General features: G+C 36.0%; 1 protein-coding gene and 1 non-coding gene across 2 annotated transcripts in view; both read left to right on the top strand.

Annotated features, from left to right (window-relative positions):
• Nucleotides 1–16,948, top strand: part of TLL1 (tolloid like 1) — a 213,543-nt gene extending 196,595 nt beyond the window's left edge. Inside the window, exons 19-21 of the mRNA XM_047857627.1 lie at nt 3,553–3,766; nt 12,030–12,280; nt 13,476–16,948. Coding sequence (XP_047713583.1) covers nt 3,553–3,766; nt 12,030–12,280; nt 13,476–13,610 — 600 coding nt within the window. The 3' untranslated portion in view covers nt 13,611–16,948. The remainder of the gene's footprint in view (nt 1–3,552; nt 3,767–12,029; nt 12,281–13,475) is intronic.
• LOC125165079 (small nucleolar RNA SNORA62/SNORA6 family) lies at nt 2,620–2,767 on the top strand. The gene has a single exon (XR_007151965.1). It is a non-coding gene; the product is annotated as a small nucleolar RNA SNORA62/SNORA6 family (small nucleolar RNA).
• Nucleotides 16,949–19,207: the final 2,259 nt, after the last annotated feature.

The following is a 19,207-nucleotide window of genomic DNA, read 5'->3' as shown; positions in this document are numbered from 1 at the left end:
AGCTCTTGGTTTGCCTTGTGGGAAATCCATTAGTATTTCTGATGAGAGCTCATGGTTATTTGCTCTTTTTTGTTTTGTTTTATTTTGTTTTTTTAAACTTAGATTAGTAACCTTAAAATCATAGAAATATAATCATGGAATGAGTAAGGTTTAAATGTTCGAATACTAAAATGCCTATAAAGTTTTAGTGTAAACACCTAAGAAAAATAAAGTACCAAAAAAGAGGGCAGTGTTTCAGCAGAAATCAGACTTTCTTACCGCTCCATACATCAGCTTTGCTTAGCTGTCCTGTTACCATTGTGTAGTTGAAGGATGTTTGGGGATTCTAAGTGTCTTCGGGGGTGCGAGGGAAGCAATTCTGTGACATTGATTCCTGGTGGCTGGAAATCTCCGTATTCTGCATTAATTAGATATAGATATTCATGGCTCAGGACGCATCATAAAAGAAAATAATAAACTGTGTGTCTCACTGTATCTTTAGGAATTCTACAAAAATATTTTTTGAGGTTTTCCCAGTGTCCCATGGACCCCTGTAATACCTTTCAATGGCCTAGAAATGTTTTTTATTGAGGCAATGTCACTACATATGGAGGTCTCTAATGTGAATGTCTCTATGATATGAAAGGCCAGATTTATGAGATCTCGGCATGTGAATTGGTCACGCTTTTGCTTGTGTGGAAGCATTTGGGTTAGACTGACTTCTGGAAAAGGACCACCCAATCTTTGCAGATGAACTAACAGGCTGCTACCAATTCCAGGAGGAAAAGTCACTAAGACCTTAATGAAGGAGAATTGTTTGCATCACTTGGGAATATGTCAGCTGCAAAACTTTTGCCTAATTTGACTCTTCCAGAGTCAGTCCGATTCCATTAGTAATTTGATAAAAAGCGGGAGCCAGTTGGCTCCAAACCAGGTGTCAGTATGCCCCCAGCCCACAAGCGCACTGCCACTCTGTGTGGTGTTGCTCTGTTCTGTAAAACAGATGTTATGATTCACTCCAGACATCCTGCATTTCATTAGGGAGTGAAATAGTCACTTAGTTATCTCATTCACTTACTTTTCAATGGACTGAACATGTGTGGTCTGTAAATTCTGATCCCATTTTAACTTTTACTCACAGGATATGCTTGAGAATGCCATCACCCCACCCCCACCCCCATCCGCACCCCCTGTCGTTCTTACAATTTTCACTTCTTCACAGTAAGTTTTTCTGGTCTTTTTAGATGAATGACTCTAAACCACATTCAAAAGAGATAGTTATTCAACATGCAATGGTTTTCAGATGTTGTCATTTTCCTGAAACAGTGTTGTTGTTGTTTTTTTCTTGAAATAACCCTGGTCTTATAATTCAGAAGCTTGGTTTCATATTTAATCCGCAGAAATTCTAAGCGAGGATAAGCCAGTTTTCTCCTGTTGGTTTCTTAACAGTCACAAACTGACACTGAGACTGTGTATATGTCACAAAAGTCCTAGAAGCTGACTGAGTACCGTCTCATGAGATGCAGAAAACCTGAAGGGTTGGCCTTCTCCTTTTACAGCATTTCCGTCCGTGGGGTTGGCCATAAACATGGAATCGGTAGACAGGTAAACGAATGGACGTCCAGCCGACCATCCGTTCAGAGTCTTCTATATCACTCATACACTGCGTCTGCTCTACTCCATTCTCTGCCACTGGATTGCAGAGAACCCCAGAATTCCCAGAAGGGGAAAACTTCAGTGATCACCCTGCTTTGAATGTTGTACTTCATGATAAATACACTCTGCTAAAGTCTCCTTGTTCACTGTATCTTTCTGCATTGTTTTTTGTTGATTTGTTTCCAGTAAGACTCTTTGTGCTCTATTTAATCTTTTTCACACTATCCAGTGTCTTGGTAGAATGCAGCGAACAATCCTTTTTACCCATTATAATTATAATACATAATGACTCTCTGAGGCTCGTTGGTTACAACATTTTAATTTATACTTTTAAGTAGGATGCGGAGGAATATACAACAGCAGAGATCAGACCTCTTTCTTTTCTTTTGTTTCTTCTTTTAAGTAGCTTCCATTAGTTTCTCCTCCTCCCTAATTAATATAAATTGCTTCTTTCGTTTCTTCCCTTACTCCTCCGAAGTCAGTGATAGTAGACGGCAACGTGTTAAGGGATAGATAACTGTGGTCAGCACCAAAGGAAAACCATTCTTAATTCTTAGTCGATTTTTTCTTTCAAAATTACAAAACTGATGGTTTTAATTAAACTTAGAATTGTGACAGTTTCACCATATTGCATTAAATACATGTCTGTAAAAAGTTTTGTGCAAATATTTTAAGCTGCAGAGACCACAGCAACATTAGTGAATTTTTTGAGTACATGTTCTCTTTCTTTGGTGTTGTTTCCCTTATTATTTTGTTTAGCTTTGCTCCATAGACTTTAGTGGAAGCTATAGTTTATTTCTTGAAGGCATGATGGTTTTCTCAGGGAAAAGAAAAAGCCTTAATTGGCGATGGCAAATAACCTAGAATTCCTGGAATTATTAATAGTTTGGACATTACTATTTTCAGTCTGTCTCGATTACACGTTCCTTTGTGATGTTTAATATGTGTTATACATTTAATGAATTTTCATTTTAAGAATTTGCTTCTGTACTTTGTTAAAGCATGGAAGTGAGGCCGCTGGCTGGCTGATGAACTCACAAGTGTAGGTAGTGTGCTACATGAGGGCGAGTCTTTCGCTAACACTGGTTTCTGGCCCAGTGAGTGGAGTTTGATAGTAATTCTTGCTACAAGTATAAAAAAATAATTAATTGCTCAGACTCATACATAAAAATTACTACGCAGGAAAATTAAAATAATTTTTAAAGGCATACTAAACTTGGCAAGACTCTAAATATTAAAATAAGTATACCATCTATCTTAAAAGTAAATTAACAATAATGTAGCCTAAAATCATATTAGGACTCTCTAATAATATGGGTTTGTAGGATCTAAATAAAGAAGTATATAGTGAAAATTCCCTTTTAGTTATCCTATTAAAATTTACTGTGCTTAATTTTTGTGAAGATATAACAATAACTGTAAGAGGTTTTCTGCTTAAGTGTCCCAAGGTACTTGTACACAAAATACATCCAAGGTAGTATATGATGTTCAATAGTTTATGATCATCAAAACCAGAGGATTCAACTTTTTAAAACAATTTAAAAATGTTAAAATTCAATTTTTGTTTTCTGATGCATTCAGTGTAAACTTAGAATTGTATTCAGAATAAAATGTCACTTTGTGATTACAATTTGTCTATATTTTGGAGTAGATTGTCATAGATTTAGTTGAAATAGTTGAATAGTAGAATTTCACCTGGAGTTATTGCATTGTTTTCCTCCTTATGTTTTTGCAGAGATTTTACATCATGTTGATTTCACACTCTTTCAGTAATGCTCCACATGGATTTCTTTATTTATATGTCCTGAGCATGTTTTATTGATCTGTATTTCTGCTCCAAAGGAAAGAACCCATTTTGAGTGATATGTGATTTTTTATTTTTCTTTTCCTTTCTTCTTCTTTTTTTTTTTTAACTAGGCCTTTAGTGAGTTTGAGATTGAGCAGCATCAAGAGTGTGCTTATGATCACTTGGAAGTATTTGATGGAGAAACAGAAAAATCACCAATTCTTGGACGACTATGTGGCAGCAAGATACCAGAGCCCCTTGTGGCCACCGGAAATAAAATGTTTGTTCGGTTTATTTCTGATGCATCTGTTCAAAGAAAAGGCTTTCAAGCCACACATTCTACAGGTCAGCAAATCAGGGCCATGTTTCTCTTTCTTAAGATCTAGGTTTCTCTTCCGGGAATGAATGCAGTGGATCCTATAACAGGAACATTAACGAATCTCTGAGGACAGTAGAAGAAATCTCACTGGAGCATTTTGTAAAATATTTGAGAGCAATGTTGCATCCTACCTATATGTCTTTGTAGTTGTTGAACATTAAAAGGAAATGCAATAATTTGATCTCATTCATGTTCAATGCAGTATGACCAGGTAGAATTATCTCTAAATATTTGTATAATATGTTCCATATTCACTTTGGCAGTTTGATTTATATGTTCTGTTTAACAGTTAAAAATCTATATCTTAGTATTCAAGAATTATGTTTATCTAACATCCTACCTGGTTACCTAGATTTTAAATTAATATATTTTTATAAATCAGTTTTGAGATTTATCTCTCTGTTTTACAGAGCCTCATTTGTTTTTCCCTTTATTAGGTATGCAACACAATCTTTTTCCTAATCCTAATCCCTAATTTGACTTTGTAATGAAAATCTTCAAGAAATAAAATATAATTTAGAAAAATATGGAAAATTTTAGGCAAAATGTAGAATAACATTTTTTATAACTTGGAGCGAGCCTAATCATATATTTCATAAATGTCTAGGAAATGTCCTTTTTTTTCATTCAGTTGAAAATAAAAAATCAGTTGATTGTAGTTTCCTAAAGTCATTTAGCTTATAGTGCCACCTAGTGGCACTCATGATGCATAAACCGTTTAGACACCGCCTGGTAGAAATCTATCTTGGTGTAAAACGCACTAGAAATAGTATACATATTTTACCAGGAAACATTTTGAGTGTAGTAATTTTCATCATGGTTTCCTGATTTTTTGTTTGAATTTTTTTAATTTTATGTGAGAAATCAGAATTTTAATTATTCCATTATCCAATATTACTTTCCAGTTTAATACATTTTGTTATGAGCATTAGATTTATACTGAAGTCTATATGTGAGAAAGTGAATATTGTCCAGGGCGCCTGGGTGGCTCAGTTAGTTGAGCATCCGACTTCAGCTTAGGTCATGATCTCACAGTCCATGAGTTCGAGCCCCGAGTCGGGCTCTGTACTGACAGCTCAGAGCCTGGAGCCTGCTTCAGATTCTGTGTCTCCCTCTCTCTCTGCCTCTTCCCCACTCGTGCTCTGTATCTCTCTGTCTCTCAAAAATAAACATAAAAAAAAACATTTAAAAAAAGTGAATATTGTCAAAATATTGATCATACTAGGAATTGTTGGACTCATTGATAATTCAAATTAATTGTTTCTCAGGATTAGTATAAATATTTATATTTAAAATTATTTATATATTTATATTTATATATATTATATATATTATGTTTGAGAAAAATTTTTCATGGACTATAGACATTTTGTACTGATTTTCCACCCATTTGACATGTACTCTTTAAATATTTTCCTGATAACTTGTTATGCATTGAAGGGGTGGAATGATTGGAATCCCATTACTTCATCAATACTTTTCTGATAGCACAGAGTTTATGGCATATATATGCATACTTTAATACCCTGGGTATCATAAGTTCCAAGAAAGCAGTATAAAAATATGCTGTCAAAGTTCTTGAAATATCTGACTATATCATATTTTTAATTTTCCTGTCTATGAATTCCTCTTTCTTACGTTAGTAAAAACTTACTTTTATAGTATCTCATACTATCTTTTCTTACCTTTGGTAAGTAAAAGGATTAAGACTTATATCATGTTCTGGTATGTTGATACATTTGGGGTTTAGGTCTAATGATGCCATTACCTAGCTGGGAACGTTGGAAAGGATCGTTTCTTTGGATCTGTTTCTTTATCTGTAAACTACTATTTAAGGTTTCTTATAGCTGTAAAATTCCACAACTTGTTAATTTTGCATGGCCTCTGCTCATGAACCCTATTTGCAGTGTTTATATTACCCTTAAGAACCCATTGTTAGGATCTAATTTCTCAATGAGATCACATATTGAGATCTGATGGTCTATATAGCATGCATTTGGCATTTAGGCACACACATGTACTTAATATATACACTTTACGTATACTGAATCCTCAAAAGACTATACGATGTATTATTATCCTCATTTTTCAGATAAAGAAGTTTTAGAAATCTCTAAAAATTAATTAATCCTCCAAATTCTCATTTTTCAGATAAAGAAATTGATTAATTATTTTGTAGAGATTTCTAAAATTATGTCAAAGCCTGAATTTAATCTTTACACTACCTATCTCCAAAGCTCACATACTTTCCACCACAGTATATTTTCTCTTAACGTAAAAGTTTCAGATTAGGAAGAAAAAGGATACCAAACTGGTCTGTTATTGAAGCAATGGTAGAGATTGAATTTTTCCTTATGTAAGTTTTAAAAAACCCTCTGTTTAAAGTATGTAACCGGCTAGGCCTATTTTATTGCCCTGTTCTGTTCACATTCATTCAAATACCCAATTGAGCAACGTGAGTCCTATTTTCATTAGGTGAAAACGGACCCTGGATATCTTTTAATCCGGCCCTGTCATCTCACAGTTAAGGATTCTGAATAAAAACTTAAATGCCTGAAGTAGAACAAAAAAATAGTAGTTGGTATTAGAATCCTGGCTTCTTAACTCGGGCTCATTTGCTGTTATCAAAATTTTTCATATTATCTGTGTTTTTTTTTTTTCTTGATGCATAAATTTTTGCTCTCACTTAACCAGGCATCTTTTCTGGGTAGATTTGTTTTATACTGTTACTTTCTAGGAGCCATACATGTTGAAATCCTCTGAGGTGCTGCCTCCTATTTATGTCTCCTAAAGCTTTCTCTTTAATAAGTTAATTTATCCCATAGTCTTTCATCACATATTTATTTGACACCAGCTTTGGATAGACTGTAAGGTATTGGTAATTTATAGCAAAAAATTTAGCAATTTGTGGGAGTTGATAAGGAAATCGAAGGAATCCCTGCCTGTTGACAGCTTACAGTCTGGCAAGTTAAACTTCTGATTTTCAGATGTTTCTGTACTTAGGATTTTTCAGTCAATTTCTACTGACAAGACAGCCAAGTCCAGTACTACATCAGTCAATTTTTTCTACATGTATAAAACTCTTATTCATTATTGAACTGCTTCTAGAATATCTGTAACTCTTATTGATGGGCCCTGAAATACACCCTTTAATTTGCTTGAGTAAATTTATATATGTTTCTGTATAAGATTTGAGTTTTGTCCACAAGTTTGTAATAGCATGAATTTTGAAGCCAGCTGATTAGAAATATTGCTCTAATATGGTTTTATGGCTACTTTTTCTCACAAGTAATGCTATGTAAAAAAAATCCACGAGTAATAGACTTTATTGGGAAGAGTCCTTTTTATTCTCTGATAGTGTCCAAATTCTAAGCCTAAATATATTTTAATCAGGTAACAAATGGTATTCCACTACCCTTAAATAAACTTATGAAAGGAAACAAATCCTCTGGTAAAAAAAAAAGCATATCTATATATCTATATAGATATATAGATATATAGATATATCTCCTGTGTATTCTCTCAGAGGATATGGCTATCATATAGAAAAAGGGGGAAATGTGAAGAGAAAATAATATTTTAAAACATGGTCAATCTGGGGCGCCTGGGTGGCCTGGTCGGTTAAGTATCCAACTTAGGCTTAGGTCATGATCTTGCAGTTCACAGGTGTGAGCCCCGCGTCGGGCTCTGTGCTGACAGGTCAGAGCCTGGACCCTGCTTTGGATTCTGTGTCTCCCTCTCTCTCTGCCCCTTCCCCACTCACGCTCTGTCTCTCTGTCTCTCTCTCTCTGTCTCTGTCTCTGTCTCTCAAAAATAAATAAACATTAAAAAAAAAAAAACAGAGACAGGGAGGCAAACCATAGGAGAGTCTTAACTACAGAAAAGGAACTGATGGTTGATGGAAGGGAGGTGGGTGGGGGGTTGGGCAAAATGGGTGATTGGCATTAAGGAGGGCACTTGTGATGAGTGCTGGGTATTTATGTAAGTGATGAATCACTAAATTCCACTCCTGAAACTATATATATATATATATATATATATATATATATACACATATAAACTATATATTAACCAACTAGAATTTAAATAAAAACTTGAAATATTAAGAAAATAAATGAATAAAATAAAACATGGCCCGTCTGGTAGGACTTCTTTCCTGTAGCATACAACATCATACTATTTATCAATGACATTAAAAAAAATAAAATAATACATTATTAAACTTCTTAGCAAGGAAATTATTTTGATCTAACTCAATTAAATTAGAATGTCCACTAAAGGCATTTGTAGGTCAAGTTACAGGACCTCTTTGGGAATTTAATACTTTATCAGGAAACAAACAATCATGTCTTTCCAAATTAAAAGGAAAGTCACCCCCAGGCTTCTCTTCCCTTCTTGTCACCTATCTTATGCAGCTTTATTTTCATTTTCCAGAATTCTGTAGAAGATGTTCTGGCAGCTTATAAAGTACATTCAAACAATTGATTTAAAAACAATATTGCTGACATGCTACACTACTTTTATATTGTTCCAACTTAGTAAATGAACAGAATATTTGCAGGGAGTGTATTTACCTAAAAAACATCCTTTATAGGGACCATATTAAATGATACATGAACTAAATTTTGAAGAATTGCCACAAGGATTCTCAAAGACACTCGTAAGCAATTGCCCTCATTCTGGTTGTTATTTTCTGCGTACGGAATTTCTCTCAGGGCATATTAAAATCACACCTCTTCTGCATATAATATTCAAATGTTTGTTCTTAAAAATTTTATTCTGTGGACTAAATTCTGTCTCTGTCTCTGTCTCTTTTTCACTGTTGGATCATTAATTCCAGATTTATTAGCTTGAGCAGTGATCCATAGGAATGCAGTTGTGCTCTGAAACAGATAAACGAAAGCCGGTGAACTTTCTGAAACATTTTTAGTCACTCTTAAATGTAATTTATTTATTTTGAATATTGCCGTTTTCTAGAAATTTTCAATAAAACCCAGTTATAACCCTTCACTGTCATTTTCAGATTCACAAACATTTCATGAAATCCCCTTTCCATTTTTGTTTACTTTTTTTAAATGTTTATTTTTGAGACACACACACAGAGCCTGAGTGGTTTCATGAACTCTCCCTTTCCATTTTGTTTAATTTTTTTAAATGTTTGTTTTTAAGAGAGACACACACACACACATACAGAGCCTGAGCGGGGAAGGGCATAGAGAGAAGGAGACACAGAATCTGAAGCAGGGTCCAGGCTCTGAGCCGTCAGCACAGAGCCCCACATGGGGTTTGAACTCACAAACTGCGAGGTCATGACCTGAGCCGAAGCCAGAGGTTCAACTGACTGAGCCACCCAGGAGCCCCTCCTTTTCCATTTTGTTCCACTAGTTCATTTCCTCCTTGATTTTTGTTGGAAGTTGGGACTGGCAGAGAATTGTATCTTCTGGATCCCGGTCTTTGTCTTGCTACTTTGTTTGTACAAGGCAGGCACACTGAAACTAAAGCCTTCTTCCCAACGCACAGTCTGTGCCTTCAGCTCTTCCTGGCTGTGGGATAAAAGTTTTTTAAAAAGTTGAAACCAAAACAAATCCGGCAATTATATCAAACTTTGAGAACAAGTAGAATTCTAAAAAACCTCTAAATGAGATTACACTGGTTTATACACTTACATATTACATTTGGAAATATTTTTCACAGAATATTTTCCCGGGCTTCAAAAATATAAGTCTTCCATTATGGTAGCAGATTAATAGTGTTTTCAATTGTTTTTTTCATTTTTTTCTGGCTTTTCATTTCATACCTGAATGGATCCCTAGCAGCACAGATGATGGCATTTCAATGTTCTCACTGGAAAATTACGGCAGAAATGGTGGTAGCTTCCACTAAGATAGCCTTTCCTATGTGCCAGTTACCTTCCAAGCATTTTACACATATTAAACCATTCACTCTTCGTCTAGACCCCGGGGTGGGGCTACTGTGTATGATGCTTGTCTTAGAAATGTAGTGTGAGGGGCGCCTGGGTGGCTCAGTTGGTTAAGCGTCCGACTTCAGCTCAGGTCACGATCTTGCGGTCCGTGAGTTCGAGCCCCGCATCGGGTTCTGGGCTGATGGCTCAGAGCCTGGAACCTGCTTCCGATTCTGTGTCTCCCTCTCTCTCTGCCCCTCCCGTTCATGCTCTGTCTCTCTCTCTCTCAAAAATAAATAAACATTAAGAAAAAAATTAGAAAAAAAAAAGAAATGAAGTGTGAGATACAGTCCCACAGCGGATGAAGGGCAGAGCCCAGATTTGGACCCAGGTAGTTTGGCTGCGGGGTTCTGTCACAGGGGAAGGACCGTAATTTTTGGACTCAGAAGAGCACCCTGCCCTGGTAGGAAGGGTAGGATGTTAGGTTCGCAGTCTGTAGGACTCAAGAGACAATATTTAAGAGATGAGTCCAGCTTTCAGCTTTTTACACGGGCAGTAGTAGCACCCATATCGAGTGATTGTGCAGGATGCCCCATCTGCCACCGGGAACATAGAGGGACATTGACATTCACCATGGAGCACAGCCTAGGGGGCAGTCATTCTCGTGGTTGGAACTCCAGTTGGATATCAGCCACACACACGAATCTAAATGTCTTTGTGCCTACATATATTTAGACACATCTGAACGGTGGTTCCATCCTGGAGATTCAGAAATATTTTGTTATTGAAAGTCACCAAGCCACAGTGTGGGTAAACTGTACACAGACCTGAAAACTCCAGCTAAGTGTTTGTAATTGCGCAATCCATCCTCACAGGGTGCTGCTGAGGATGGTTTGGTCGCATGATCATGACAATGTCACAGTTGTGGTTTGATAGCCAGTGTCCTGCTTGTCCACATCTTTTCATCTTGGGCTTTCATGTCTGTCCCCTCCCAACTTATTCCACTTCTCCTGAGATTTTTCCGGTCTTAGCACTGAAATTGTGGCTTCCCAGGGATCTCTCAGTGCTTGACAAACAAAGATAGAAAGAAACTCTACTTGCTTCTGACATGTTTATATCCCTTTATCTCCTTTGCCCCCGACCCTCTGCCATAATAATACATATAATGCCTAGTTATTAGGGATAATAACCTATATAGGCCCTAGTTATTAGGAGGTTTGGGGGTGGAGATTACAAAGCTTCTGAGAAAAAAAAATTTTAAGTGTTATATCTAAATTACACTGGCTATAAATTTTTATGCATACTTATCTATTTGGTGTATTTACCTCTAATGACAAAAGCAATAACTGGTAATCCATAAGTTTATTGATATCTCTCTGAAAAAGAAGCTGTGAAAAGAGCATTTAAATTTTTTTATTTATTACAAACACAAATATACTTAGTAGCTTCTGGAACTACAAAGGTAACTGCAATTAAGGATGTGTGTATGTTTTTCCCAACCCAGTTAGGTGAATATTTCTACCCAAATCAAACTGTTCTATATATTCTATGTAGAGTTCTATATCATGCACACACACATAGAAATTTTATACATTTTGTTGATATTTTTAAAGCTTATTTATTTTTGAGAGAGAGAGACAGAGAGAGTGGGGGGTGGGGAAAGGCAGAGAGAGGGAGAGAGAATCCCAAGCAGGCTCCTCACTGCCAGCAGGGAGCCCGATGTGGGGCTTGAACTCACAGACTGCAAAACCATGACTGGAGCCAAAACCAAGAGTCGGACGCTTAACCGACTGAGCTACCCAGGTGTCTTATATTTTGTTGATTTTTACATTCTTTCTTATTCATTTGGATTCTGGGTTCTTAATCAATTAAGATTAAACTTGAATGAAGATAATGATCTTTTTTCTATTAAAACTAGTTATTTGGAACTAAAAACAGTATCGTGTGCAACAAAAATATTTATTAAGAGTTACTAGACGGTAGGCACTGTTTTAAGTGATTTTCATGTATTCATTAAATCCTCAAAGCCCACTAAGATTGCTACTGTTGTTATATTGTTATCACCTGCATTTTGCCCTATGGATCAGAGAAATGGCATCACTCGTATAAAGTTAACTGAGCTAGTAGGTGTTGGAGGTGGTATTCCAACCCAGCAGTCTGTGTGTAGTGCCCGTGTCAGTACCTGTTGCACAGACCCCACAATTATGGGACACACATCCGGTGATGAAAATGAATTCAGAAAGTAGAGAAGGGTTAGACTACATCAAATTTGAAAGGGGACTTGTGACACCTCACTGGATTTATTTCATTTTTTCTTTTCTGGGCAGAGTGTGGCGGCCGACTGAAAGCGGAACCGAAACCCAGAGATCTATACTCACATGCTCAGTTTGGTGATAACAACTACCCAGGACAGGTCGACTGTGAATGGCTGGTAGTGTCAGAACGTGGCTTTCGCCTGGAGTTATCCTTCCCGATTTTCGAGGTGGAGGAAGAAGCTGACTGTGGCTATGACTATGTTGAGCTCTTTGATGGTCTCGATTCGACAGCGGTGGGGCTTGGTCGATTCTGTGGATCAGGGGTAAATACAGAAGCAGCGGGAAACCATAGCCAGATTAAAAAAAAAAAAGCTCAATGATTGGTGATTGTTATGTGTGCCATATACAAATTGACAATATTTTTACAAAAAAAAAAAGGTTACACTGTATTGTTATTGGCTTGACAAATTATACTATGCCTCTTTTCCCTCACCTCTTTCTCTATCTCTATTGAATTTTCTCAATAATCTCACGCAAGAGGGATGAATTTGGTAGCTCTAATTTGCTGTTAGTGTCCACATTCTAACTTTTTTATTCATGTTCTTCTTGTGTAATAAATATTTCAACCTTGAAGAATCTAAAGGCAATACATTTAAACACACACCTTTGACAATTGGGTCAACTTCCTAAATTAAAGCATAAAGGCAAAGTAATATGCACACAACCCATGTTGACATTCCCCTCTCAAAGAATACACCTGCTGAGTGGTGGGGTCCACCAGTGCTGTGCGGACTCAGTGCTACCAGAATGCTGTTCCACTGCAGCGTGTCACTTGTGCATGGGACAGAATGCCAGCGTACAGGTCACAGAGCGTTGCCACAAGAAATAAGAAAAAGGAAAGCTTAAGATAAATATCAAGTGGTCTTCTGAAGACTTACTTTGTTCAGAAGACATTAGGCGCCCCCGCCCCCGCTCTTTTTTTGTCTATCAGTGTCTATTGCTTAAATAATACTGAACATGAATACTCTTGAACTCCTGTCCAAATACCAGCTGCAGTGAAACAAAAAAGATTCTTGGTGTTTAGATTATTGAAACAGGAAGGGAGGGATGATTTGGATTCTGGAACTGTCTCTGCCTCAGAGCACCTTCTGAAACAAATTTGATAGCTCTTTGTGCTCTTTGAACCTCACTTTATTTATTTCTAAATCAAAGGAACTTGGCTTAAAATTTTGGGGGAAGAAAAAAAATGACACACCAACTTGAAAACACACTTCTGTTCCAAGCCCAGCAATACCACTACCTATAACTATGATCTTGAGCATGTCATTTGCTTCTCTGAAACTCACGTTTGCTCATCTGTAGAATGAAGAAGCCACACGTATTCACTATTCCAGGTTGTTGAGAGGATTAAGTCATATATACCCCACTCCCCCCCCAATCCCAAATATGAATCTCAATGAAGAAAAACATGACTCCTTCTGTTTGTTTATTTGCCTGTGTGTTTCTTTTTGTCTTTAGCCACCAGAAGAAATCTACTCCATTGGGGATGCGGTTTTAATTCATTTTCACACTGATGACACAATCAACAAGAAAGGATTTCATATAAGATACAAAAGTATTAGATATCCAGACACCATGCATACCAAAAAATAACACCAAAACCTCCATCAGAACATCAAGGAATGTGCAGAATGGAGAGAAGACGTATTTTTTTTTAAATGAAGATATTAGCACAAATGTTTTATATAACAAGTGTGAACAGAAGAAAACTGTAAGACCAGAATTATCTCTGTACTACAAGAGAAGTTTTCACCTAACTCTGATCAGCATTACCAGGAGATTGGAGCTCCATGCTTGATGGTATAAATCGAAATAAAGCTGGCGGAAGGGCGTCATGTTACTTCAAGGAAGACTCCACAAGCTTTTGTTGACAGCTTGATGCAGATGCCTTGCAATTGCAAGCAGTTCAGTTCAGGGTCTGTGACCTTGCAAAGTGTTCTTTTTGACAATTCTTCAACATTTGGGAGAAATAAAATGGTCTTGCAGGTCATATACAGAAAAACCCTCTTCCTGCGTCTGAGGATAATTGCTTTGGCTTTGTATCTTGGATGCAGATCCGTATAGGATGTTGGGAAATGGGAGTCTTTTGAGGGTGCTTTGTACTTTAATTGTGGGTGTGTCCGATGTTTGGAAACTGGAATACTTCAGCTTAGTCACTTTCCTTGCAGGCCAGATTCACCTCTTTGAGACGCAAATGATCTTGTGACCACTTCATTTTACTGGCATTTTGACAAGTTGGAAATGTCAGTAGTGTCCATTATTGCAATTAATCTCTAGACATCATTTATTTAAATGCTGGAAAATGCCCATCTGATTGGTAAACTCAGTTCTTTCAGTGAAAGTGCTGCCTTTTCACACCAAACTTAAGAAGCGCTGTGATGTCTTAGAACTGCATGAGAGAACTCCCAACAGGTGTGAACAGAATTCTTCTAGTGACTGCCTGGATGGTCCATTCTCAAGTCACCAGAGCTGCTATCGTCTTTTCTGTTGTTGTCAACCTGTCGTAGCTGTTATTGCTGACGTTGTCACGGTTAATGTTGTATTTAAAAAAAAAAAAAAAAGAAAGAAACGAAGTGTAAGTAGGCCATGTAGTCATTGAAAGATTTCTTTCTTTCTCTCTCTCTCTTTCTCTCTCTCTCTCTCTTTCTTCTTGGGATTCAGTTAAAAAAGGATTTGTTTCCGAAAGACTTTCTATGGTGCTATTCCATAAACGTTTTTTTTTTTTTTAAACAAAATTTTTGACCTTTGAGCCAACCACCTGTAGACTATGAATGTCTCCCTATGTCTGTCTGGTGGCATTTGAAGACTAAAGACTTGTCAAACGTATCAAGAGTATATCATTGCAAGGGCAGCACTTGTCCTGTGGAACAACTACTTATAATGCCTTAGAATTCTTGCACATGATCAAACAGATCCTCCTAGAGACACACATTTCAAAAGGTTGAACTTAATAATGTATGTGAATTAGCAACTCCATGAGGAAAACCCATTTCCGTGACTGAGAACATCGGGTATAAATACGGTGTCTTGCTTTTGTTGTAGAAAATGAATTTTCTGCTTTAAAGCCATGCGTGTTTTTAATATTGTGTGTGTATATGTGAGGTTGTCTGGGTGAGCGGAGCTATAAGAAGGTGAAACGTAGTGGGGGATGGAAAAGTTAGAATTTATGTGCCAAGTTCTACTTAGAATCCTGTCTGAAGTAGCACCTTTCTTAGGAGATTTCATGGACAATTAATAGGAACGTCTAATTATTATCAACCCCATTATAAAAATGGCTTTTTCCTTTACAGAAACTCTGTTTTGATATGTTTTGATGTTGACGTAGATTACTACGTGAAATACCTTAGTTTCTGTTACCTGTCCATGAACATTTGACATTCAATAAAATTGGGTATTTCTCTTCATTTTTACAAATTAAACTATACACACAGGTGTAGCTTGTTTCTTTTCTTTGTCATTGCCCTGAAAAATATTTTCTTGCATTTGAATTATACTATGTAAATACATTTTTAAAACCAATCTTCGGTTCTTATTGAACATTACTTTGGGAATGTGTCACTATTGCCTGCAATATAATGAGCTTTCTAGTGGAGCTGATTTATTCCAGAAACTTCTTCCATATTTTTTCACTAATCTTCAATTAGCCAAAATATATCAGGAGTGAGCAAAAAGGAGGAAAAAATTATGAACACCTTACGTCTACACTATGCCTGGCCCGGTGCTAGGCACATGACACTAGCTTTTTTTTTTTTTTTTTTTTTTTTTCTGTTTGAGGATTGTGGTGATGTTCTCATTTTGTAATTCAGGACTGGAGGCTCATAGAAGGTATGTAACATTCCCAGGGTCACAGTGTAAAGTGAGATGTTGAAAGCCAGCTTGTCTGATATAAAAATCTGTGCTCGTTCTATGAAATGTAGTCGAATCGATCTGGACATGTATAAATAGTGGACAGTGATTTTATGATGAAACTTTTCCACATAAAGTACACTTTAGGGGTGAATTACAGTAAAACTTTCAGGATAAATATATTGTTCTTTTCAGGAACAGCATGACAATTCAAATATCAGCTGTAGATATCTTTAAGAACCACAATTAGTGCTAGAAATGAAAGAAACAAAACCTGCTCTATAGCTCAGAGTTAGTAACCATGGACTTTTGTTAAAGTAAATATATTAAACTATTTTATCTGGCGTGATAGGGGAAATGTAGTGTTCTACATTAAGAAATATTTTCGGTATTACCATTGACATCATATTAGGCCACAACGAGCTGCATTCAACAAAACTGAGAAGTGAAAGTGAAAAGGTATTTGGAGATGTCACAACTTCAAGTCTTCAATGTGAACATTAATTTTTAACGTACCTTATGTCAGATATCAATTCGTTGCATATTATTTTTATATTAATTCAGTTTGGGCTTAAATATGTTGTTAATTGCAAGTACAAACAGCTTTGTTGTCATTTTGTTAATTATTGTTAGCTACTGTTTCAAGCGTTTTATTAAATTAATTTTGTAAATTATTTTCAACCCCTACATCAGTATATTGGTTGTGCTCTCTATTTGCCAAAGTTCTAACTCGTATACAATCCTCACTGGCTATCCACAGAAAAAAACTGCTCCTACTTCCTATGATTTTATTAAATTATTTTTCAAGTCAACTTGAATATTAATCTAGTCTATTTATGAGGTCATGACTTAGCATAATTTCACAAAACAACATTTTTTGAAAGTATACGAGAACAGACAATAATATTTCCAAAGTCTCCAAACGTCCCCTTATTGTATTGGCTGGCTTTTTGCTATCCAGGCCTAATTTTAATATATCACAGTATCAGATTCAAATGCTGTCCAGTTTTGTTTTTAGAGTTCTTAGTCTCTCATATTTGGTTTCTATTATTACTATATATTTTCAGGGTAAGCCTCAAATACTAAATTTTGTTCTCCCACAGAGAAAATTTCTAAAAGCATCTAATGACTAATTATTATTCTTCAGAAGTAAATGTAAACATCTTATTCAATGTTACTTTGAATTCAAGTAAATGTTACTTGAATGTTACTCAAGCTCATTCAAGTAAATGTTACCTTTTAAAAGTAAACTGTAGCCATGTGTGACATTTAAAACTAAGGGCAGTTATCAAAATGTTTGGAAGTTGTGTTTAGTGACAATGGGAATGAAACTTGCTTTTTGGAAAACCTTTAATACCACTTGTGAAATCTGGCACGGGAGGAAGAAAGCAGGAACACTTGCATTTGCAGGAATCTTGCAGGAATCTTTACCTCGTAAAGATTTATAACTTGAAGGAATACCTTCTATTTAATAAGAAAAGTTAGGTAAAATGAGCATATCAAAAAGAAAAAAAAAAAAAAAGCTGGCCTGCGAATGAATTAAAGCTTTTTATCCCTCAATGCATAGTAAATGGTTGCCAATGAATAGTTAGCTGTCAGTCTTTAGTGTTACTGTTATAAAATTAAGACATATTGCCATTAGCTTAGGAAATAATTGACGCAATGCACAGATCTAATACATTTTGAGATGTTATTATTAGTCTTCAAGCTTTCTTTTGACATCAACTGGTTTCATGGCTCTCCTTTCAGCCCACCCCCAGCGTATTCAACCTGCACCCAGGCTCACCGCGTGACCCCAGGCCTGTCCTGGTGCAGAGACCACGCAGAACGACTCCAAAAGGATTGTAGGGCCCTGAGCACATCTCATTATATATAACCCCCTTCTCATCCAATATTTTATGTAAAAAATTAAAACCGTAAAATCAGCTTTTAACTTGAGAAAACTTGTAAGTGGCAACATATCCGGGTTAAAGCAAATGAACACAGAAGACTTTAAGAAGCCGATATGTGGATAAAAGGTCCTGGTAGCCGGGTCTTATCTTGCCTTTGCGGCCAGGGTGGAGGTGTTAAGTGAATAATGAAATTACTCACGTTTACTATGGGTCATTTCTATCTGAATACGAGCTACTGGCTTTACCAATCCCTTTGCTCTTACTTTGCTCTACCTACGTTGTTCATATAGCTGGAAAACTAGTTATACAGCATTTTATTTTTGGCCAGCTATCGAAGTGTTGAGCATACTTGCTTCTGAAATAACAAAATAGCAACTAAGGTTATTCAAAGCAATTTATAATAGTATAAACATGTGCTTAGTGCTTCAGTGTATTTTAAAAATTACATTTAAAAAACCAATTCCAAGTGTTTCTTCTGTTAAATAATATAAAGGGGTGATTATATTAGTCATAATGTTTAACTACACAACAAATCTAAGAACTGACAAATCTCATATCTGTCAAAAGCTCCATTGGGAGTTTTTTTAAAAGAGTAACTTTTAGAAATTGGATTAAATTTGATAATTTTTTATCAAAATGTGAAAGTGCATCTATATTCCCTTGTGATATTTTTACATCAGAATCAGTGACTCACAGAAATGACAGCTAAATGCTAAAATAATGGTGTTAAGGTTGAGGTCAGGGGGAAGGGGTTGTTTCAAGGCATGCCATTAAATTATTTAAATAGGAAGATTTATTTAAATACAAAGAGCAAATAAAGTGAAAGGCTTATACATAATAAAGCTTAGACATACAAAGCTATCCTAAAAAAATATTTAGTGAACATTCTTTAGGAGGCTATAATTAAAAATCAAAGTAAATTGCAAGAAGATTTCCCACAAGGATCTAATATATTTGTTAAGGTTCTTTTTATACCACTGAATGTCTATTATTTGTGTTTGAATTCCCTGGGAACAAAAGGTCTTTCATAATAAGTTTTGTCATTTTCCAACCAAAAGACTTATTACAACCATGCAGTTTAGTTTATTCACTCACTTATTTCATTTATTTCTTCATTCCAGAAATACTTGCTTAATTTAATGCCTTCTAATATGCTCAGTACTTGCTAAGAGTTTAATGAAAGGTTGAAAAAGAAAAAAAAAATCACATTTGCTTCTGTGAAGGTTAAATTCTAGTTAAAGAGATAAACACTAATAAAAGCGATCACAGACTGTCAAAACTGCAATATAATACATGCATGTATATCTTACAGCCATTTGTGGGACATTATTCCAAATAACACGGTTTGTATTTTGAGAAAAGCATTAACATGCACCCTATCCTCATCCTTGGTTTTCTACTGTCGTATTATTTGCATTTATTTTTAAAATTTCAATTGCCCTCTAAAATTAA

The sequence above is a fragment of the Prionailurus viverrinus genome, chromosome B1, assembly GCF_022837055.1.
Source record: "Prionailurus viverrinus isolate Anna chromosome B1, UM_Priviv_1.0, whole genome shotgun sequence".
NCBI classification, from domain to species: domain Eukaryota; kingdom Metazoa; phylum Chordata; class Mammalia; order Carnivora; family Felidae; genus Prionailurus; species Prionailurus viverrinus.
This window is presented reverse-complemented; position numbering and strand designations above follow the sequence as displayed.